The sequence below is a fragment of the Episyrphus balteatus genome, chromosome 3 (genome assembly GCF_945859705.1).
Source record: "Episyrphus balteatus chromosome 3, idEpiBalt1.1, whole genome shotgun sequence".
Lineage (NCBI taxonomy): Eukaryota > Metazoa > Arthropoda > Insecta > Diptera > Syrphidae > Episyrphus > Episyrphus balteatus.
In genome coordinates, this window is record NC_079136.1 from 61,573,818 (window position 1) to 61,593,386 (window position 19,569).

Genomic DNA, 19,569 nt, shown 5'->3' on the forward strand with positions numbered 1-19,569 from the left:
CATTAGAAATAGGTGTTTGCTTTTATTTTTATCATCATAAATATTTGCATTACTTATTACAAGAGTATAGTGGTGAGCGGCATGAAGTCTGATAACAATTCAATCGATTATAAAGACTTTGAAAGGTTCTACTTCTTTGAGTTGTTGTTTTATTTAACATTCCCCTTATCAAAGGGGATTTTCGCGGAATTTCATGATAAGTGTATAAAGTTCTAGGTATGACGGAATATATTAAGTATCAATAAGTAGAATTTGTTGTTCAAATTTATGGCTAGTCCAGTTTTTTTAGAGGCTTGCAATCGACGTTAATTCGACAAAGACCTACCCTTATTGTAAAACAGTCTAAAATTGGAGAAAACCCTTTAAAAGCTTCCAAAAAATTCTTTTCCTTCATCAAAAATCACAAACGAATATTTAAAAAAAAAGTTCCTTAATTGCAATCGAATTTTCATAAAATCCATTGTCTGATAAAAGACTTTAACGAGGGAATCTTAAATCCATATAATTGCATTAAACAAGTTTGCCTTAATTTCAAAAGCGAAAATACCACCTTCAACCTTTTATATATTCGTTGCTATATCGTTTAACGTTGTCGTCGTCGTCGTCGCGTCGTTGTCGTTACCGCAAATGTAATTAATAATGAATCCTTATATCAAGTACCTGTGCACATATGAAAATGAGCACCCGGTGAGAATATTCAATTAACTTCTCTCTCATATATGACAAGGTTATCCTTACATAATGTAGTTAGGTTTATACATACTACCCTTAAGCAAATGACATGTTTATCGAAGCAAGATTTTTGCAGACTTAAGAAGCTTCTACTTAATATTATCCTTGGCATACACACACACACAGAATATGTAAAAAAAAAGGACCAAAAGGATTCAGCGATGGGGATTGTGTGTGGAGACATCAACTAAAGTATGCTAAGAGAATTATGTCAATGAACTTACTCCACAGGTTGCTAGTTGCTATAGAAATAAAAGTGCAATATATTGTCAAAGGATTAACCTGGAAATTTTCCTCCATCTCCAGCGTGATTGTACAACGATAAGTATCCACTTAAGTGTACTGGCTGGCACACTTGTGCCATTTTTATTCATAGATATAATGTCTATGGGGCTGCTGTGTATTATGGTGGATGTAGGTACTCTCTATCTCTATTGTTGAAGAATTTTCTTTTCAATTCCAAGAAATGAACATTATCCATCTCTACTTGAAGATTTCGATTAAACGAAGCCGGTGTGCATCGTTTTCCACTTAGACAGTAGACGAACTTAAGAGGATTCAGGGCTAAAGCAAATGGATGACATTGTTCTTAGCTGGCTGCTATTATTAAGAATTCTTTTATATCTTTCGTTTGAACTAATAATTTAGGGGAATTTCACCAGAAGTAAAAAGTGGATTTTTCGATTTTTTTAGTTAAGCTGTTGGACTTCAATTTCGAATTGAAAAACTGGGTTTTAGAATTCGGTGTTGAAAGCAAATAATCTTTTTTAAAAACTGCATTTAAGTTCAGGGAAAGAGATAGTTAATCAGGGAACAAACAATGTAGTTCCTCTTGAACTATTTTTCCTGTATTTTCTCACTTTGTTAACTTTTTCTTTGATACTTTGCGTCTGATGCTAGGTAGCTGCGCCAAAGGGGAGATCACTATGAAAGATCTTCCCAAAAGTGGCGTCTGAAGAGATGTTCCTGCTCTGCATTATTCAGTCTTCTGCCATCTACGGTTCTGCTTGATTGATTCTTATCCGGATGATTTTTGCACATTACTTTCGAAATCGGGGCATTTCAAAACGGGTGTTTCAAAGAGCTTATTTTTCAATTGTTTCAAAAGCATCGTCTTGCTTTACCATATTATCACTTTTGACTTTTATCAAGTTTTTTGAGAGGTGTAGTGATGATTGAAAAATCTTTGATCAACCGGCCTATTCGCAAAGTATTTAATGCTGGCTTTATAAACTTAAATCTCAAGACCTTTCTGACTACTTGTAAAATCCTCCTCTCAATAAATCTTATGAATCTTCAATAAATTTGTGTCATAAATAATAGAGCCCACAGCTTCTTATCCTTATTTCATTATTCTTTTTCTTGAATGTAAGCAAAGCTTTATTTTCATTTATAACTATAAAAGCGGGTAAAAGTATATAGTGAAGGAAATCACTTATAAATTAGAACAATAAGTATGAAAATTGAGTGATTACAAATAAAATTCTCAAGTAGCTCTCATCAAAATGATACTTATTATCTGGAACACTTCAAAAGTGATTTATTAGAAACTACATAATGACACTAACAAGAACAATGCATATAATCCCATCTTGAAACCACTCTCCTTTCGTGTAAAATAAAGCTTAATATGGACAGCTCAGTGCTTCAAATCTTTAAGAGTATATGATTTTCGTTTAAATTAACACATTTAACTTTGACAGATGCTTCTTTATACATTAAAATTTCTACAAAACCGTTTGAATATAATAGTTATTCTTAACAGTAAAATATGATTGCATTTCCATATTTATGTCATTTTATTAATGTCAGATAAGCTAAGCCGCACTTACTCTGCACTACTATTAGAAATTTGCATTGCGCCGCACCACCGCACAATGGGCCCAAAGGACCATTTGCGTCTCAAAAATGGTTTTTATGAAATTTTAATTTTTGGTAATTTTTTTACGGAAATGAATCAAGGGAAAGTCAATCTATATGTTTTTATTGAAAATTGATTTTTAAAATTAGTTTCTCTATTACAAAATTGTATCTAAAGTCTCCACTTGAAAATACTTTGTTTGAGTAACAAAATAAAGCAAATCTTCACGATACGTTTTCAAAACTATATTTGAATAAATTATATAAGTGTTGTATGTCGTTGGAAAGCTTATTTTAACTGCTTATTTATATTGCTGAAAATAAAATTTTTTTAAAATATATTTTTAATTAATATTATTTTTTTCACACAATAAGCTTTTATTTGCAGTTTTTTAATTTCGAATTGAGTTTCAAATGTTTCCGCTGTCTTCCGCTGTCTACTTTTTTTCACAATTATGTTCTTTGGTTTATGTACTAAAAGATACAAAAAGAATTGGCTGCTTTTATCTGCTTCTCTTTGATAGAGAACGATATATTATCTTTCGAAAGACATAGTACAAAAATACGTATTTTGGTGCATCCTGACCTGTTTCAATACATATCTTGAGTTCTATTGATCGCACTGTCAAGATTGATGTCTTCAGGCTTTGTGGAAATGACAGAGCATCAGTCCTTATATTCAGAATGTGATTTTGTGTTAATTTAGCCTACTCACATTAATTAGAAAACTCGCGATATTTAGCCCCTCGGAAACCATATAAAGCCGCTATTTAAAGCTGCCAGACTTTTGAATTCGTTATTAGAACGCATAAGGCTATAAGACTGCATACTCACATTTTGGTTATAACTCCATTCCCAAAATTTGCTGTGGGCTCTTAGACTTAGTATATGCACCCGAAATTGAAGATATTTGTATTTTGAACAATGCTGTCATTGTACTATTAGAAAAAGTCTAAGGTAGCAGAAAAATGTTAGAATGTAATATTGTAATTGTTGAAAAAAATGTCATCTATGGAAAAAGTTACATAAAGATTTTATTTACTGATTTTGATTTTACTCGAAGATTTTCAAAAGAGCCGTTTAAAGTATTTAATTAAGAAGGATTTTCGTGAAAATTGACAACCAGTTTTTTTTTTTTGTAAATTATTTTTTTGCTCTTTTCTCAAAAGCGTAGTTTTTGGACTATTTCACTTTACCTTACAAACGACTTTATTTAAAATGAGCATAATCAATATTTTTCTTATAATTTTTCAATAAAATAGCTTTAATTTCAAATAACGTAACACAAACAAACTACATTAAAATGTATTTTTCTATATTTTATACTCATAAAAATAATTAAGTAATTTTAAGACACGAAAGGAAGGTCTTTATAAAATTAAGAAACCAGTTTTATCTTATTTTGCAAAATTTGAGAAAATAATCTTTTAAGATACAAAAGTTTCAGATTTTTGAGACGTTCTAGCCTAGTCAAAGTCGTATTTTTTTAGCTTTGAATAAACATTTAATACTTAAATAAAAATATTATCTAATAAAACAGTGTGTCAAATAATTTATTAAACATTTCAGGTAATATATTCCTAATTTGAGTTAATTATTTTCAGACTCGAAAAAATGACAGATTTTTGGAACGCCATAGTCGAGCCAAAATTGTACTTTTTGAACTTTGCCTAGCTTTTCAAAGCTCAAAAATAATTTACATTTAAAAAAAAACTACGCTAAATGATTTCTGATACATTAAAAATTATATGTTCCACATTTGGTTTAATTATTTCAGGAGACAAAAAAGTTACAGACATTTTTAAATACCCAAATCAAGCAAAAATCGTACTTTTTGAACTTTGACTAATTTTTAAAAGCTTAAAAACAATTTTAATTTAAAAAAAGTAAGTTGAATGATTCGTTATATATCAAAGGAATTATATTCCAAATTTGAAGCAATTATCACAAAAGTCAACAAAGTTACAGATTTTTGAGACGCCTAAGCCCATATGGGCCCACTGTGCACCGATATTCTCCGAAACGGCTTATTCGATTTCAACGAAACTTTTTGTGAAGAAGCACTTATATAACTCAAATATAAGCCAAAAATAAAATTTCAAAAAAAATAGTTTTTGGATTTTTAAAAAAATTTTGAAAATTTTGTTTGAAAAATAAAATTTTCTAAAACGGAACATGTATTTTTTTGAAATTTTGTTTTTAGATGCGGATTAGTGATTTCTACAAAATGGCATACCAATTTTAATTTAAACATTTTTTTTTAAGAAAATCTGTTCCTTCTGCCTTCATTTTTTTTCAAAGTACAAAGTCTCGGCAGTGCGCAAGCATGCGCAGCTAAATATTTTTATTTTGGCTCAACCATTTTTTGGTACACATACCCTATTCGGCTGAATGCATGGACTCGAATGGATTATTAACATTAACGGTACCTGCCATAAAACCGTTTTTTTTTTTAATCCGATATTCTCCGAAATGGCTTATTCGATTTCAACGAAACTTTTTGTGAAGAAGCACTTATATAACTCAAATATAAGCCAAAAATAAAATTAAAAAAAAAATAATTTTTGGATTTAAAAAAAAAAAGTTTTTAATTTTTTTTGAAAAATAAAATTTTCGAAAACAGGACATTGTATTTTTTTGAAATTTTGTTTTTAGATGTGGATTAGTGATTTCTGCAAAATGGCATACCAATTTTAATTTAAACATTTTTTTTTAAGAAAATCTGTTTTCGGCCGATGATTCCTAAACACCCTGTAAAACAATTTTCTTGAAATTCAGTGTTGTAACAGCCCTGGAAATTTCCTTCAAATTAAAAATAAAAAACTGTACCGCTACCTCAATCCGTTCAAAAGTTATGATTTTTGCAACGAGATAAGTCATTTTGGACAACCGTGCGCCGCCGCACCACGACTGCACCACGTTCGCATCATTTCATTTTAAATTTTAAAAAAATCTATTCTCGTTTTTATACAATAATGTTTAAGTCGTCTTCAAAGTTATTTTGAGTTAAGTTCGTACAAACATGACTTGGTGGTCGAGTGGACTAAGGACCTCTAATTGAAAGTGCTCGGGTTCGAACCTCCTCTAATCGGTTGTTTTTTTTATTTTTAAATAATTCAAAATTATGTATCATGGTGCAGCGAATTTTTCATACAAAATTAAATGGTGCGACGGTGGTGTGTGAATATTTTCCGCCAAACGGCAAGATTTTTTTTATTGTTTTCTTTAAAAATTCAATTTCTATTTTTACTCGGGTGTTGGGACTCTGCAAAAAATGCTACATATCTTCCAAATTAAAAAGAATAAGCACAGATGCATAGACGCTTTTCTTTTTTTTATTTCTCCATGAATAGTGAATTTTAATCCAAGAACAAAACAATGGTCCTTTCAACAAAACGCCAATATCTATTAGATTGAAATAAATTGATAAACACTTATTACGTTCACTTTTACCAAAATCCTGCCCACCAAGTGTTTTTTTTTGGTTTCTCCATATACCTATTCTTTTTCTATATTCACTCTATCTCTGATCTCTGGTATCATTGATTCTGACTCGTTGAATCATTTAAACTTCTCATTCATATTCATTGGGCAAAAAATGCTTTTTAGTTCTGCTCTAACAAATGGACTTTCGTTTAACCGTAAAAGCTATAATGGTTCAACACGGCATCAAGCCATAGAGTTTCATAAAATATTCTATGTGCCGCACTCATCCGATTTGAAAAACCACTTTAGTATTGAATATGATTGTGGTTTTTTTTTGTTTGTATCTTCTTTCAAAATGAATTTCTATTTAAATGGTCGGAAATGAATTGTTTCTCTTCTGTTTGTTTGAATGTTTTTTTTTTTTATTTGTTTATCATTTGCGATTGTTGAAAGTTTAAGGAGCAGAGAAAAGTGTACTCGAAAAGGTGCGAATTTTGTTGCTTTCAAAGTGGAGAAGTGTTTTTTTTAACCTTATCTTTGAGTTATTAACCTTTTTTTGTAAATCAAATTCTCGTTAACATTTTTAGGTGTTGCCTAGAATTCACAATTTCACGCTCCAAAAAGGGACTAGGGTATAAAAGTCTCGATTTGCTGATTTTCCTCAAAATCCAGGACCTTTTAACATCTGTTTTGGCTTTAAAATTTATTCCTCATCCCATAACTTTTCGTAAAGTTTTTATAAGAACTAGCAAGAAGGCATAAAAAGAACTTACCATAACAACACTTCCTTCCGTTCAGCATCATTATACTTTTATTGAAATTTTCGATGTTTCTTATTATTATTTGTCTGTCTACTTTACTGGGAGATATCCTTTATATTCAATAACTTTTTTTCTTGTCTCATTTCAGACAAGTACGTGAAACGTCCCCCTCGCAAAGCTTACGGCCGACTGAGTGTGGATTCAGATGATGGTTCCTCAATGAAGAACAATATCGACGATCCCTTCGATGATCTGGAGAATTTTGAAATGATTTCGTCAAAGGACAATGGCGGCACGAAAACAGCACAACACCGTCACCATCCTGCGGATAATGATGGCCATCGCCATCACGACATGCAGGGTAACTTTGTTGAGAATGATTCTGACTTGGAATTAGATGGACCATCGAAAAACGCCACACGACAACAGAAGGAGATTAACGCAAATACTATAAGCCGATTACAGGCAATGGCCATGTCCGACGATGAGGATTATGGTAAGAAATAAAATTTTTTTCATTTAAAATTCAAAATGAAACAGAAAGAGAAAAATAAGAATATATAATTTATGTAGAGAAGATTTGTACAAAAAGGAAAAAAGTTGTATAGAAAAATACTGGTGGAAGTGGTTTTAGGTTTTAAGCCATTTGGTATTATTTAATACGAGAGCAAGTTGCCATAAAAATCAATAAATGAACTTTGAAACTTTTAATTTCTGGATTCTAAAAAAGTTAAATGTGTTATATCAATTTGCACTTTGCAGTTGTAATTGAGAGAACGATTTCATTTTGAAATGTGTTTTATTTTTTCTCTTTAATTTTTCCAATGAAGTTGATTGTTGAAAGAGAAATTTTTTGATATCATATTTTTCATAATTCGTAGAAAAATGTGTTTCAATATTAATTTTTTTTTTATATTAATTTTTTCTCACAATTTTTAAGTGTTGAAAAAGTTCGTTAAATCAAGATTTGTTCGTGAATATAAGAGGCAAATAGTGTTCAATGAACTCGTTTTATTTGTGTTGAACTTTGGACAGACAAGCAGCTTCTAGTCTAGCCAATACTCGTTATAGATTTATGAAAATATGTTTCGAAGTAGGTACACAATTTTGATATTTACTAATTAGTAGAGTAACTAAAGCAAATTATTAGGGAACCCGGCCGAACAGCTCTGATTTTGACGATTTTTTTTTTCAAACGTAGGTAATTAAAAATACTTTAAAGTCTATAGATTAAAAATTGCCGGTGTTGCCGTATTGTTTTTTTTAAATTCAAATTAATTTTTTTTTAACAAAACCATTTTTTTTGCTTAAATTTCATAAAACAAATGATAGCATAAAAGATTCTCTAGGTAATTTAAGGAAAATATATAAAAGGCAGTAAGGGACAATCTTCCATCGTTTAAGCGATAAATGCAATTTATAGGTTATAGTCTTAGAGCCCACAGCAAATTTTGGGATTGGAGGTATAACCAAAATGTGAGTATGCAGTTTTATAGCTTCATGCATTCTTATAACGAATTCAAAAGTCTGGCAGCTTTAAATCACGGTTTTGTATTGTTTTCAAGGGTTTGAAAAATGTGAGTTTTCCAATTCATATAAGTAGGCTAAATTCACACTGTTTCATATTTTTTATACCGCAACTGATGCTCTGTTTCCCTAAGCCTGAAGACATCAATCTTGACGATGCGGTTAATAGAACTCAAGATATTAGCTTTTTAAGCGGCTTTGTTTTGGAGACCTTTCCGTTTAATTTGTGTTTGTTATTTTGAACTCAAAACTCTCCAAGAATAGAGTTGATATGGTTAGTTAAAAAAGCTTATATCTTGATTTCTATTTGTCGTATCACAAAGATTGAGGCTTAGGGGAAATGACAGAGCATCATTCCTAATTTATCCTATTTTCGTGACCTTTTTTCAATCAAAATTATGATCCCAAGTGGGCTGTAGGTCTGTCTTTGTAATTTTAATATATTTCATATTTTTGTAAATATTTCAAAATTCAAAAATTGAAGCCTTGAAAAAGACGTTTCAATTAATCGAATTTCAAAATAATAAAATCTAAATTTCACATTTGATAAGAAAATCAAAATTTGACTTTCAAAATCAAAAACGATCTTCAGAAATCATGTCAGATATAAAATTTAGCCTAAAATATTTCTATGAACAAACTGGCTATACAGGGTGTCCCAAAAGTAATGGATCAAACGAAATATGCTGATAGGGGATCTTAAGGGCTCTCAGAATTTGGTAACTTGTTCATCCCAAATCCTTACGGTTTTCGATTTAATGCAATTCTTGTGAAATTTCGAAAAATCCCTACTTTGCAACAGTATTTTGCTTCTTGCGCCCATTATTGATTTTTGTTTTTTTACAATTCTTTTACTTAAACATTGCCAAATAATTAGGAACAATTAACAAATTAAAATATTTTTTTATTTCATATGCCATTTTGCTGCAAATTAGATAACAGTTTCAAGTTTTATGAAAAATCAATTTCTAACTTTTATTTGAGAGCAACACCACAAAAAAAATTTGTACGGTGTGGGAATGGTTTATTATTTTAAAAAGTCGCCCTGTTATTGTAGTTTTCAAAAATGTATAAAAGTTTCCATAGTTGCAGTTAGATCGCAAAATATTACAAATTGAATTCAACAAAACAGGGTTTTTCAGAGCAAAAATACAAACAAAAATAGAGGCTTTTGTTCAAAGAAAAATAAACAAATAACAGTTCGAGAAAATGTATTTATTTTTGGTTGTTTTTTGTTCTGAAAAACCCTGTTTTGTTGAATTAAAATTGTAATATTTTGCGATCTAACTGCAACTTTGGGAATTTTTATACTTTTTTGAAAACTACAATAACAGGGCAACTTTTTAAAATAATAAACCATTATCACACCGTACAAATTTCTTTTGCGGTGGTACTCTCAAATAAAAGTTTGAAATTGAAATTTTATAAAACTTGAAACTGTTAGTTAATTTGCAGCGAAATGGCGTATGAAATAAAAAATGTTTTGATTAATAGATTGTTCCTAATTATTTGGCAGTGTTTAAGTAAAAGAATTGTAAAAAACAAAAATCAATAATTGGCGCAGGAAGCAAAATACTGTTGCAAAGTAGGGATTTTTCGAAATTTCACAAGAACTGCATTAAATCGAAAACAGTAAGGATTTGGGATGAACAAGTTACCAAATTCTGAGAGCCCTTAAGATCCCCTATCAGCATATTTCGTTTGATCCATTACTTTTGGGACACCCTGTATATACTGCTTAGTCCTTCGCAATCTCATCGCCTATTAACAGTATTATTAGTATTTAAAATATGCAACATTTCCAATAACATACGTTTACTATAGTGTTTTTCTGTCTGTAAAATGTCAACATTGTTAAAGTCTGTCCTTCATCTTTACAATGTAAAGCTAATGCTGTTTTTTGAAAGTCAAATTTTGATTTTCTTATCAAATGTGAAATTTAGATTTCATTATTTTGAAATTCGATTAACTGAAACGTCTTTTTCAAGGCTTCAATTTTTGAATTTTGAAATATTTACAAAAATATAAAAGAGATACTTATACCTACCAGAAAACTAACCACCACAAATTTTAAGAAACATCTTAAAATTTATTATTTTAAAATATTGTAAGTATAGATTTTAATTTTAATTTGTTTAGTATTTTTAGAATAAAATTTTTTAGAGTCCTGAAGAAGGGTGTAATCACGCCCGAAACGTCGACGAAATATATTAAAATTACCAAGACAGACCTACAGCCCACTTAGGATCATAATTTTGAGCATCATTCCTTATATTCAGAATGTGAATTTTTGCTTACTTAGCCCACTCTTGTACCGACACTGGAATTAAATTTTTTTTTAAAAAGTATTATTTGTATCGTTATTAACGGTTCCTGCCATAGAACAGTTTTTTTGGTTTCTGAATAACCCGATTTAAACGAAAATTTGTATTAAAAAGCGTTTAGATAAAAGTTATATTAAAATTAAAAAACATATTTTTGTATATTGGATATTTCAACATTTTTTTTTTGAAAAATCAATTTCTTGAAAACGGGTTGGTGACAAATTTTGAAATTTCGTTTTGATGTGTAAATTAATTATTTCTTCTAAATGGCATACCAACTTTTTTTTGGAAAATGTAAGAAAAATTTTATATGTACCTACATATCTATTAAAAATTTATTTTTTTTAAAAAACGGCTCTAACGATTTCGGAAATCTTTTTTTATAAAAAATTCTTTTTTATACAGGAAATCAAATGGCACACTTGGTTTTGTGTAAAAGATCATTTAAAACGGTTTTTAGTCATTTATAAAAACAGATTTAATTTTTTTTTTAACTACTTTTGTTCAATTTAAAGTTTTAACATTAGAGTAACTTTTACCATAAAAGCGACCCCAGACGTGCGACCCCAGTAGTGCATTTTATTTATTTAGGTACTGCATCCCTCCTTAAAATACCGGCTAATTCATCATTTTAACTTGTTGGCTTGCAATATAGAGGACAACAATACGAGCAATAAGGATTGGTGCGTTGTCCTATTGAAAAATCCATGGCAGAGGTTCAAAAAGTCCCCCAGCTCAAAGAATGCTGATTCCAATACTTCCCTTCCATATAGGATATTTGAGTCAATTTTGTGCTTTAAATATAGAGCTCCAGTGCTCCATTATACTACTGCAATTTCCCGAAAAATTTGAAATTTTGGATTTCAGTGGTTTGAAAAGAGGCTCCAGATCTGCTCATCTAGAAATCTAAGATTCGCTGCGAAGCTGTTAGCTGGACATAAACTTAATGTTTTTTTTTTCTATGAGTTCTGTGAAAGCTTAACCTCGGAATGTTTAATCCGTTTAAAATGACAATCACCACTAATGCAAAATTGGTCATTTTCTTAATTCTTAAATCCAAAAAAAGGTCGAATTTCTAATAAAAAGCTTTCAGTAGCTTTTAAAAAAGGTACCTACCTAATTCTAAAATCAAACAAAATTTTTCTTATGTCTGAAGTTTTTATAATTAAAACACCCTTTCCCCCTTAAAATAGTCCTTTAATGTTAAATAAAAAAAAATACACCAAAACTCATGACATAATCTAATCAGAAGTAAGGTATGGCTAATGGTTCTTTTTATTATGTTTCAATTCAGCTTTGTGTATTTTTTTTTTTCTTTTTTGTTACATTTAAAAAATGTGTTATAAAGTCTGTTCCCTAAAACTTTTTCTTCTATTTTCTCTTTTTTTTTATTCTTGACAGATGAGTCCTTGACTTGTAATGTGTGTGATAGAGCCTTTCATTGTCACAGGCAGTTGGCGTCTCATCAACAGAAAAAGCGACATTTCGGGTAAGTGCTGAAAGAAAAAAGTGTATTTTTTTTGGTTTGGGGTTTTTGTGTGTGAACTTGGAATTACATGTTTTTCTTTTTTCCGAACAAGAAAATTGAATAAAACTCAAATTGATTGAAGGTTTTTCTCTGTGTCGGTTTCTTTATTTTGAATTGGGTGTCGAAAGGAAGTTAAATAATGAAAAAGACTTGGAAAGAAGAGTATTTTCACACATACATCGAATATATATAGATATACCTTTTTACATTTAATTTACTTACGTAAATGACGATGACAATGAGTGACTTATTTATTGTGTCATGTTTTTAAATTGGGTTTTTTACTTATTTTTCATTCATTCATTTTGAGAACGTGTTGGAGAAAATAATTAAAATTAGGTTATGTTGTCTGGGAGATTAAAAGATATTTACAGGGAGAAATGGAACCAAATGATATTAACATTAACAATTTACAAGGATCAGATGAACAAGTCGGGGTTGGGGTTGACAATTTTGGGGTTTGCCTCTTAAATTAAGTATATTTAACAATTGAGAGGAATTTATAATGTTTTCGAAAGTGAAAAGATCTTCCATTCCAGTTTACCTGACGATTAATAGCACAGGATAAGAAGCAATACTAATGGCTGGAAGAGGGAGAAAGGCTGTATTGATTTCAATTTTTGGCAGCCCAATTGCGTCTTAGAAATAAAGACACATTTCAGAAGAGAATTCTGGTTTAGTTAAACGGGAATTTTGAAATAAAAAAGTAATTGGATTTTATATTATACGTAAAAACTAATCTGGGTGCGTCCTTTTCGAGAAAAACCGGCAACTCATTATGAGACCATTGAATTCTTTGAGAAGCCGCTACGGCAAGATCGTATACGAAATTATTAAAAAATATTGAAAAATTTCTTTCTTTAAATTAAAAGTTATTATGTCATGTTAGATAATGGGAAAAATTCCTTCAAATTCAAAAAGATAATTGCGACTTCATTAATAAATCCTTGCAAAGTAACGATAACTGAACTCGAAAATTCCGTTCAGATTCTTTGTGATGATAAATAATCAAGAGATGAAAAAATTTCTACCGCTCTGACCAAAGAAGAGCTTTATTTGAAGCGGATGCTGTGGGAGCTGGAAAAGCGGTCAACGAATTACGAAGAATGGAACTAAATTTAAATTTATTTTAGCTACGAGTAGCCTTGTAAAAAACTAAGTTCCTGACGAGTTTTCTACCCATCATTGCAAGAAAAATTGAATCTAAGTTTATTTAAGTTCTATTAAAATAATTAGGTACATGTATGTGATTTTCTGAAAAAAAAAGAGGTTGTCTGTAAAGCCGGTTTACGAACGATGATTTAACGTAATAACGTCGCCAGAAAACAGGTTGTGTGCTTTTGTTTAAAATGAGTCAATTGAAGCGTTTACTTATTTCAAACAATCATAATTTACAAGAAAAAGCTAAAAAAAAATACCTTTTTTATTTTCTCATTATATTAATTTTTTTACTTTAAAAGCTCACAAAAAAATTATGCAGTTGTAAAGCCAAGTATTTCTTCTTAAGAATAAAACCATTTTTAAATTTTTACAACGCGCAAAAAGTATAAAAATAATTTATTGAAAACAATCATTTTCATAAAAAAAAAAACAAAAAAACATGAATTTTTATCTTCTCACGTCATTAATCCCATTTTTTTCCCTAACAACCTATACAAAATTTTATACCATCTGATTATCTTAGCTCAAAATATATATATAGATCAGGTCTATAAGACATCTACAAAAAAAGCTAGAATTTTTTGAACTCGATCAAATTTCATTAAAAAAAGCAAAAAAAAACATTTATTTTTATGTTCTCAGGCTATGGCAATTCTTTTGTTTGACAACCTACATATAAAAAAACAAATATATACCATGTGAAAGCTTATTATTTCACCTTTCATATGACGTATCAATCTCATTTCAAAGATGCCTACAAGAGAAGTTAGAATTTTTTAAAGTCAACCATGTCGAATTTCCAGACTGAGATTACGGTACTTCCCACACTGGTGGCTGTTCAGATGGCAACAGATCTCCATTTGTGTTTTGAGGTTTTTCGAAAGTTTCTTGACTTAACATTGTGTACTCTTGTAGTTAGTCAACCGTTATGTGTGATATACCAAATGAAAGGTAATTGTATCAGGATGCTCATAAGAGTTTAATAAAATTTCTATCTGCTCTTGGTCAAAAGTTATAACATTTTGAATTCTAAAATTTTATTTTACCGTTATCTCAAAATTGTGTTTACGAAAATGATTGAAACTTCGCACACATATAGTCGTAGTCATGGTTTATCATTACTCCATATACTTTATTCCTGTATATATTAAAGAAAAAAAGATAAAAATAAAAAAAATATGAAAATCGGTTAAAAACGGTCAAAAAACGTGTTTTTTAAAAACTTGTTTCTTCCGTTTTTCAGTCAAAACTAACTTAACGATTCCAAGTTTTTGCACATGTATGCATAAGGCCAAAACCTACATGTCCTATAAGTTTGAACGCTCCAAAAAAAGCTAAAAATAAAAAATTAACCAAAAATACCCCTAAAAAACAAGGTGCTTTTCAAAAATTCATATTTCGAAACGCAGAGTGTTGGAAAAAAATCCGTATCAAACGCCTAATTTTTTTCCCCTCATCTTTCACCTGGCATCTTTAGAATTGTCAAAAAACATTTCCTTTACCCAAAATCATCATTTTGTCATAGCCCCAACACGTGTACAACGTTCAAACAAAACTTTATAGCTTAGTTTCAAAATTTTTTAGAATTTTTTCTTAAATGCAGTTATTCTTAAATCAATCTCATCTATCTATAGCAAAAAAATCAATTCTCTACAACTTCGCGTTTAGATTTTAGCCCAAATTTCATCTTTCTGTTTTACCCCTGTTTACCCTATTAGATAAAGGAATTTTTAAAAATCCTTCATTTGGATTAAGCTTTTGGTTATTATCTTTCAAATAAGCTATAGAAAATTCTGTAATAGTTTATTTTTAATTTTGAATTTAAATTTTTTGCCGCACTGTGAAAGTGCGAGAGTGTAACGTTAGAAAATGGCGTCACTTTTTTGTGGTGGCTGCCATGGTTCATCGATTTATAAGACGTTATCACGTCAAAAAATTGTTTTAATTGAGTGTAGTGGACAGTAGGTAAGCCCAGAGATCGTTTATTATGCGATGTCTTATGCCGAATTTTTACGAGTCGATTTTAGCCGCACTATATGGCTAAAATCGACAATGACTCTACTATGAAATAAACATAGACATCGGATAAAATCCATTTCAAATCGTGCTCCTCCACACCTCCACTTATGAAAAGGACTTAGGTTCCAAAAGTGGAATCCCAAGTTATCAAATAGTGACGTCTGCTATTTCAGACTGTAATTTATAGTGGACCCACAACCCTCCTATCACAGTCGACCTAAAATTAAGTTTATGAATTTTGAATTGTGTAATGTATTGACTTTACGAAATGAAATCAAAAAAGAAAATAAACAAACACAACCTCAAAAACTAATGTAAAACCTCAAAAATTAAAGTGAAACCCTAGATCCGACGAGTATTCCCTAGCCTATGAGAAAAAGCTCCAAACAAACGAGAAGAAAATTAAATGATCAAGGAGTCAATAAAAACTATTTCATTCACATATGAAAAGAATTTTAAGGATTTTTTGAGATCAGCAAGGAGCATATTTTCGTTCCTACAATATAAAAAAAAAATATTTAAATCTCATTTTATTTGTGAATGCAACAGTTTTCATTGATTCCTCCTAAATGTTTGCAGTAGAACTCAATAGGTTTCTTAAATGGCCGACATAGTCTCACGTACAGTTGTTTTTTAAGGGAATTGTTTAGGGAGAGGAGACGGACACATTCCCGAAATTTTGAATCCAGAAAACCCAAAATCCTGAATGGGATCCCGAAATTTTGGTTTAAGGAATTTGGACCCCAAACCTAAAACTAAGATAAAAAGTTCATATTTTGCTTTAAAATAAAAAGAATGTTAAAGTCCTATCTTTTGAAATAATGTGCAGGTAGTATTGCAATTGTTGCTTTGGCCGTGTCTAAGTTAATATTGTTTCCATTTAAACACGCAATAAATTAAAAGCACTGATTTTATAGTCCAGTGCATTTATGATGTACAAGAAACGTAGGCAATCAAATTTCGCGTCTTTTATATTAAGAACATTTTTTCGATATTCTGAGTATTAAAAAAGTTACAAGCCAAAAAAGTAAAAAAAAAACCGAAAAAAATGACAATTTTAAAGATTATTCGCCTTAAAATTTTCTACAACATTGCTATACAATTTTTTTTTGTATCGCTATAATTAATAAAGTTATTAATACTTTTTTGTTAAAAAATGCCCCTTTTTTACGCAATGAAGAGACTTAAATATAAAAAAATTGCAGGTCCTGAATTTTCTCTTGTAACATAAAGCTATAAAATACTCACTAATCATTTAAAATTCAAGATTTGGTAAAAAAAAAATTTAAGAAAAAAGTAAAGTAAAAAACATAAACAAAAATGAGCATTTTTAACAAAAAAAAATAATTAATAACTTTTGTATTTATAGCGATAGAAAAAAAAGTTGTATAGAATTTTAAGGTGAATAATCTTATCTCGGAAGGTTTTTTCATAATTTTGATAAAAAGTGCTCAAAACTTTCAAATTGTCACTTTTTTCTGTTTTTTTTTTTACTTTGTTGGCTTGTAACTTTTTTAATATTCAGAATATCAAAAAAGTGTTTGACATAAAAGACGAGAAATTTAATTGCCTACGTTTTTTGTTTGCACAACTTTTATGTAGGATAAATAGAAATTGAGATATTCAACAAAAACTAAAATCCAAGAAGGTGAATTTCGCGAGTGCGAAAAATCAGTGTAATGATATTCAGTCAATGCTCTATCGAATGAGCAAACAAAATTTGGGGGTGGTACAAACTGCTGGGTCAAATTATAAATGCACTGGACTATTAGTAGTTTTTTTCTGTAAGGAAGTAACAGTTCCGAGCATAAAGTAAACGCATGTATTTAAGTTGTTCCTAGTTTCCTTTTCATTGTAGAATTTTTTTATTGTTTGAGTCTTTTAATTTTCTTCTAATTCTCATTTCTCTTAAAATGACTGAAATCTACTTAATATTTAACGGAGAAAACTGTTTATTTTTTAAATTGAAAAGAATTTAATATGAGGTACACCGTACACACGAATCGTCATTCTTCTGGAGTTATTGTTTCCTTTTTGTTTCGGATCGGAACAACCAGCTCCAACTCAATCATCTGTATATCCGTTTGGCATCCCTACTTACAACTTATTCACTAGTAAGAAAGAAGCATTTACACTGAGAAAAAAAATGTTACAACAGTTAAAATTTCTTAAATAAAATTGAAGGTTAGTTAAGGTATGATAAAGAATTCAGCTGGAGTTATGAAATGCTTAGGAACTTCTGATACTTCTGACCATCTGCTTTGTTTGTGATGGTTTGAATCAGCATGTAAATATCAGATTTTGGGGCAAAAATGTCTTTCCTTTATTGCTTTTCTCCGAGTGTATGTTCTCGATAGAACAGGTAGGGCGTTTATTCCCGACTCTCTTTATCTTTCCACTCTTGAAATTCCTTTCTTTATCATCGCACACCATTTTCATTTATTTGCAAACATCCTTTTATTCTTCCTTAGTCCTTTGAATGTTTAAGAACAAATACAACAAAGAAAAAAAAGAAGTATTAAACCTAAAGCTGAACCAAATATAAACGCACTTCCGAAAGTAAGTACGTGTTATTGTGATGTTTATGGTCTTTGTTTTATTATTTCTAAGAAATATACAAAAATGTCCTTCGAGCTTGAATTTAATTCATTTGTGGTTGGTTTTTTGCCAAGGACGAATTTTCTTCCAACAACTGAAGAAACACAGAAAATTTCTTTTATTTGCAAAAAAAAAGGAGGAAAAATCGAAACAAAAGAAATGTAAAAACAAAAGTAAATAAAATGCACGACTGGGGTCGCACGTACTTGCTCTTAGAGTTCAAGTTGCTTAAATTTTAAAGACTTTTTATATAGAAATTTGGAAAATCTAAATATATGGGAAAGAAAAAAAAAAAGGAAATTCGTTTTTTAAAAAAATAATATAAAATCTGAAATCAAATTGCCCCCCAAAACAAGTATGCAGTTTTGACTGATATACTAAGATGCATTTTTAGAAAAAAAAATTCAAAATCGTTAGAGCCGTTTTTTAAAAAACTAATTTATTATAAATAATTTCTTGGAAAAAAAGTTTTAAAATAAAATTGGTATGCCATTTTGTAGAAATCACTGATCAACATCTAAACACAAAATTTCAAAAAAATTTAATGTCCCGTTTTCGAAAATTGGATTTTTCAAAAAAAAATTTTCAAAATTTTTTAAAAAACCAAAAAGTATTTTTTTCAAAATTTTGCTTTTGGCTTATATTTAAATTATATAAATTCTTCATCACAAAAAGTTTCGTTGAAATAGAATAAGCACTTTCGGAGATAATCGGATTTAAAAAAAAAACGGTTCTATGGCAAGTACCGTTAATAATGATTTTCAAAAAAAAAATTTTCATTAGAAGATAGACCTTGTCTTAAAACTTACATTTGAATTTTTTAAACAAAATCGTTGGAGCCGTTTTTGAGCAATTTCAACTTTACTAAAATCGGTATATGACAAGTACCGTTATTTTTGGTCCAAAAAAACTAATTCCAAAAACCCAAACCCCTCTGGAGAGTCGCCAAATAACGCTACACACCAAGTTTGACATTAATCGGCCCATCCGTTTAGGCTGTAGCTCCTTATACAGACAGACAGACAGACAGACTGATAGACAGACGGACTTCCAGGACCCACTTTTTTGGCATTCTCTACCATCGTAATGTTATGGAAAAATGTTATCTCAACTTTTTTTTTTTGTACGAATACATAACTTGATATATAGTACCTATATCGCAAGTAAAAAAGCATACAACTAAGCCTCAGGCGTTACTCTTATTGTTTGACAAGAAAAAAAAAATGAATTTTCAATTTTTGCTTCTCTTTCGAAATTGCTGACTTTGAAATTATGAATTTTTTAATCGAAATCGAAAAAAATTATAAAAGTTTTTGAAACGTTAAGAATAAAGCAAACAAGCTTCTCAGGTCATTTCCGTGGGGTAGGTACATTTCGCATTTTATGATTGGAACTGAAATTCTTTGTTTTTCAAAAATATTACCTTAAAACCTCAGAAGCTTTCATCACATTTTCATACCTAAATAACCAATATTATTTCGGATGCACTTTTTTTTAACGATGCATAACATGCTGCCTAATTTTTATTCCAGTTTCTGCTTTCCCTATAGGTAACACAAGCCAAAAGAATTCCTTAATGGTTGAAGTGTCGTAGTATAATTTAAGAGAAGAATGAGTAATAGTTCCCCTCAGG

At 29.9% G+C, this 19,569-nt stretch overlaps 1 protein-coding gene across 1 annotated transcript in view; it reads left to right on the forward strand.

Annotated features, from left to right (window-relative positions):
* Positions 1-19,569, forward strand: part of LOC129915404 (uncharacterized) — a 214,626-nt gene that overhangs the window by 172,675 nt on the left and 22,382 nt on the right. Inside the window, exons 2-3 of the mRNA XM_055994918.1 lie at positions 6,928-7,275; positions 12,032-12,119. Of these exons, the coding sequence (XP_055850893.1) occupies positions 6,928-7,275; positions 12,032-12,119 (436 nt within the window). The remainder of the gene's footprint in view (positions 1-6,927; positions 7,276-12,031; positions 12,120-19,569) is intronic.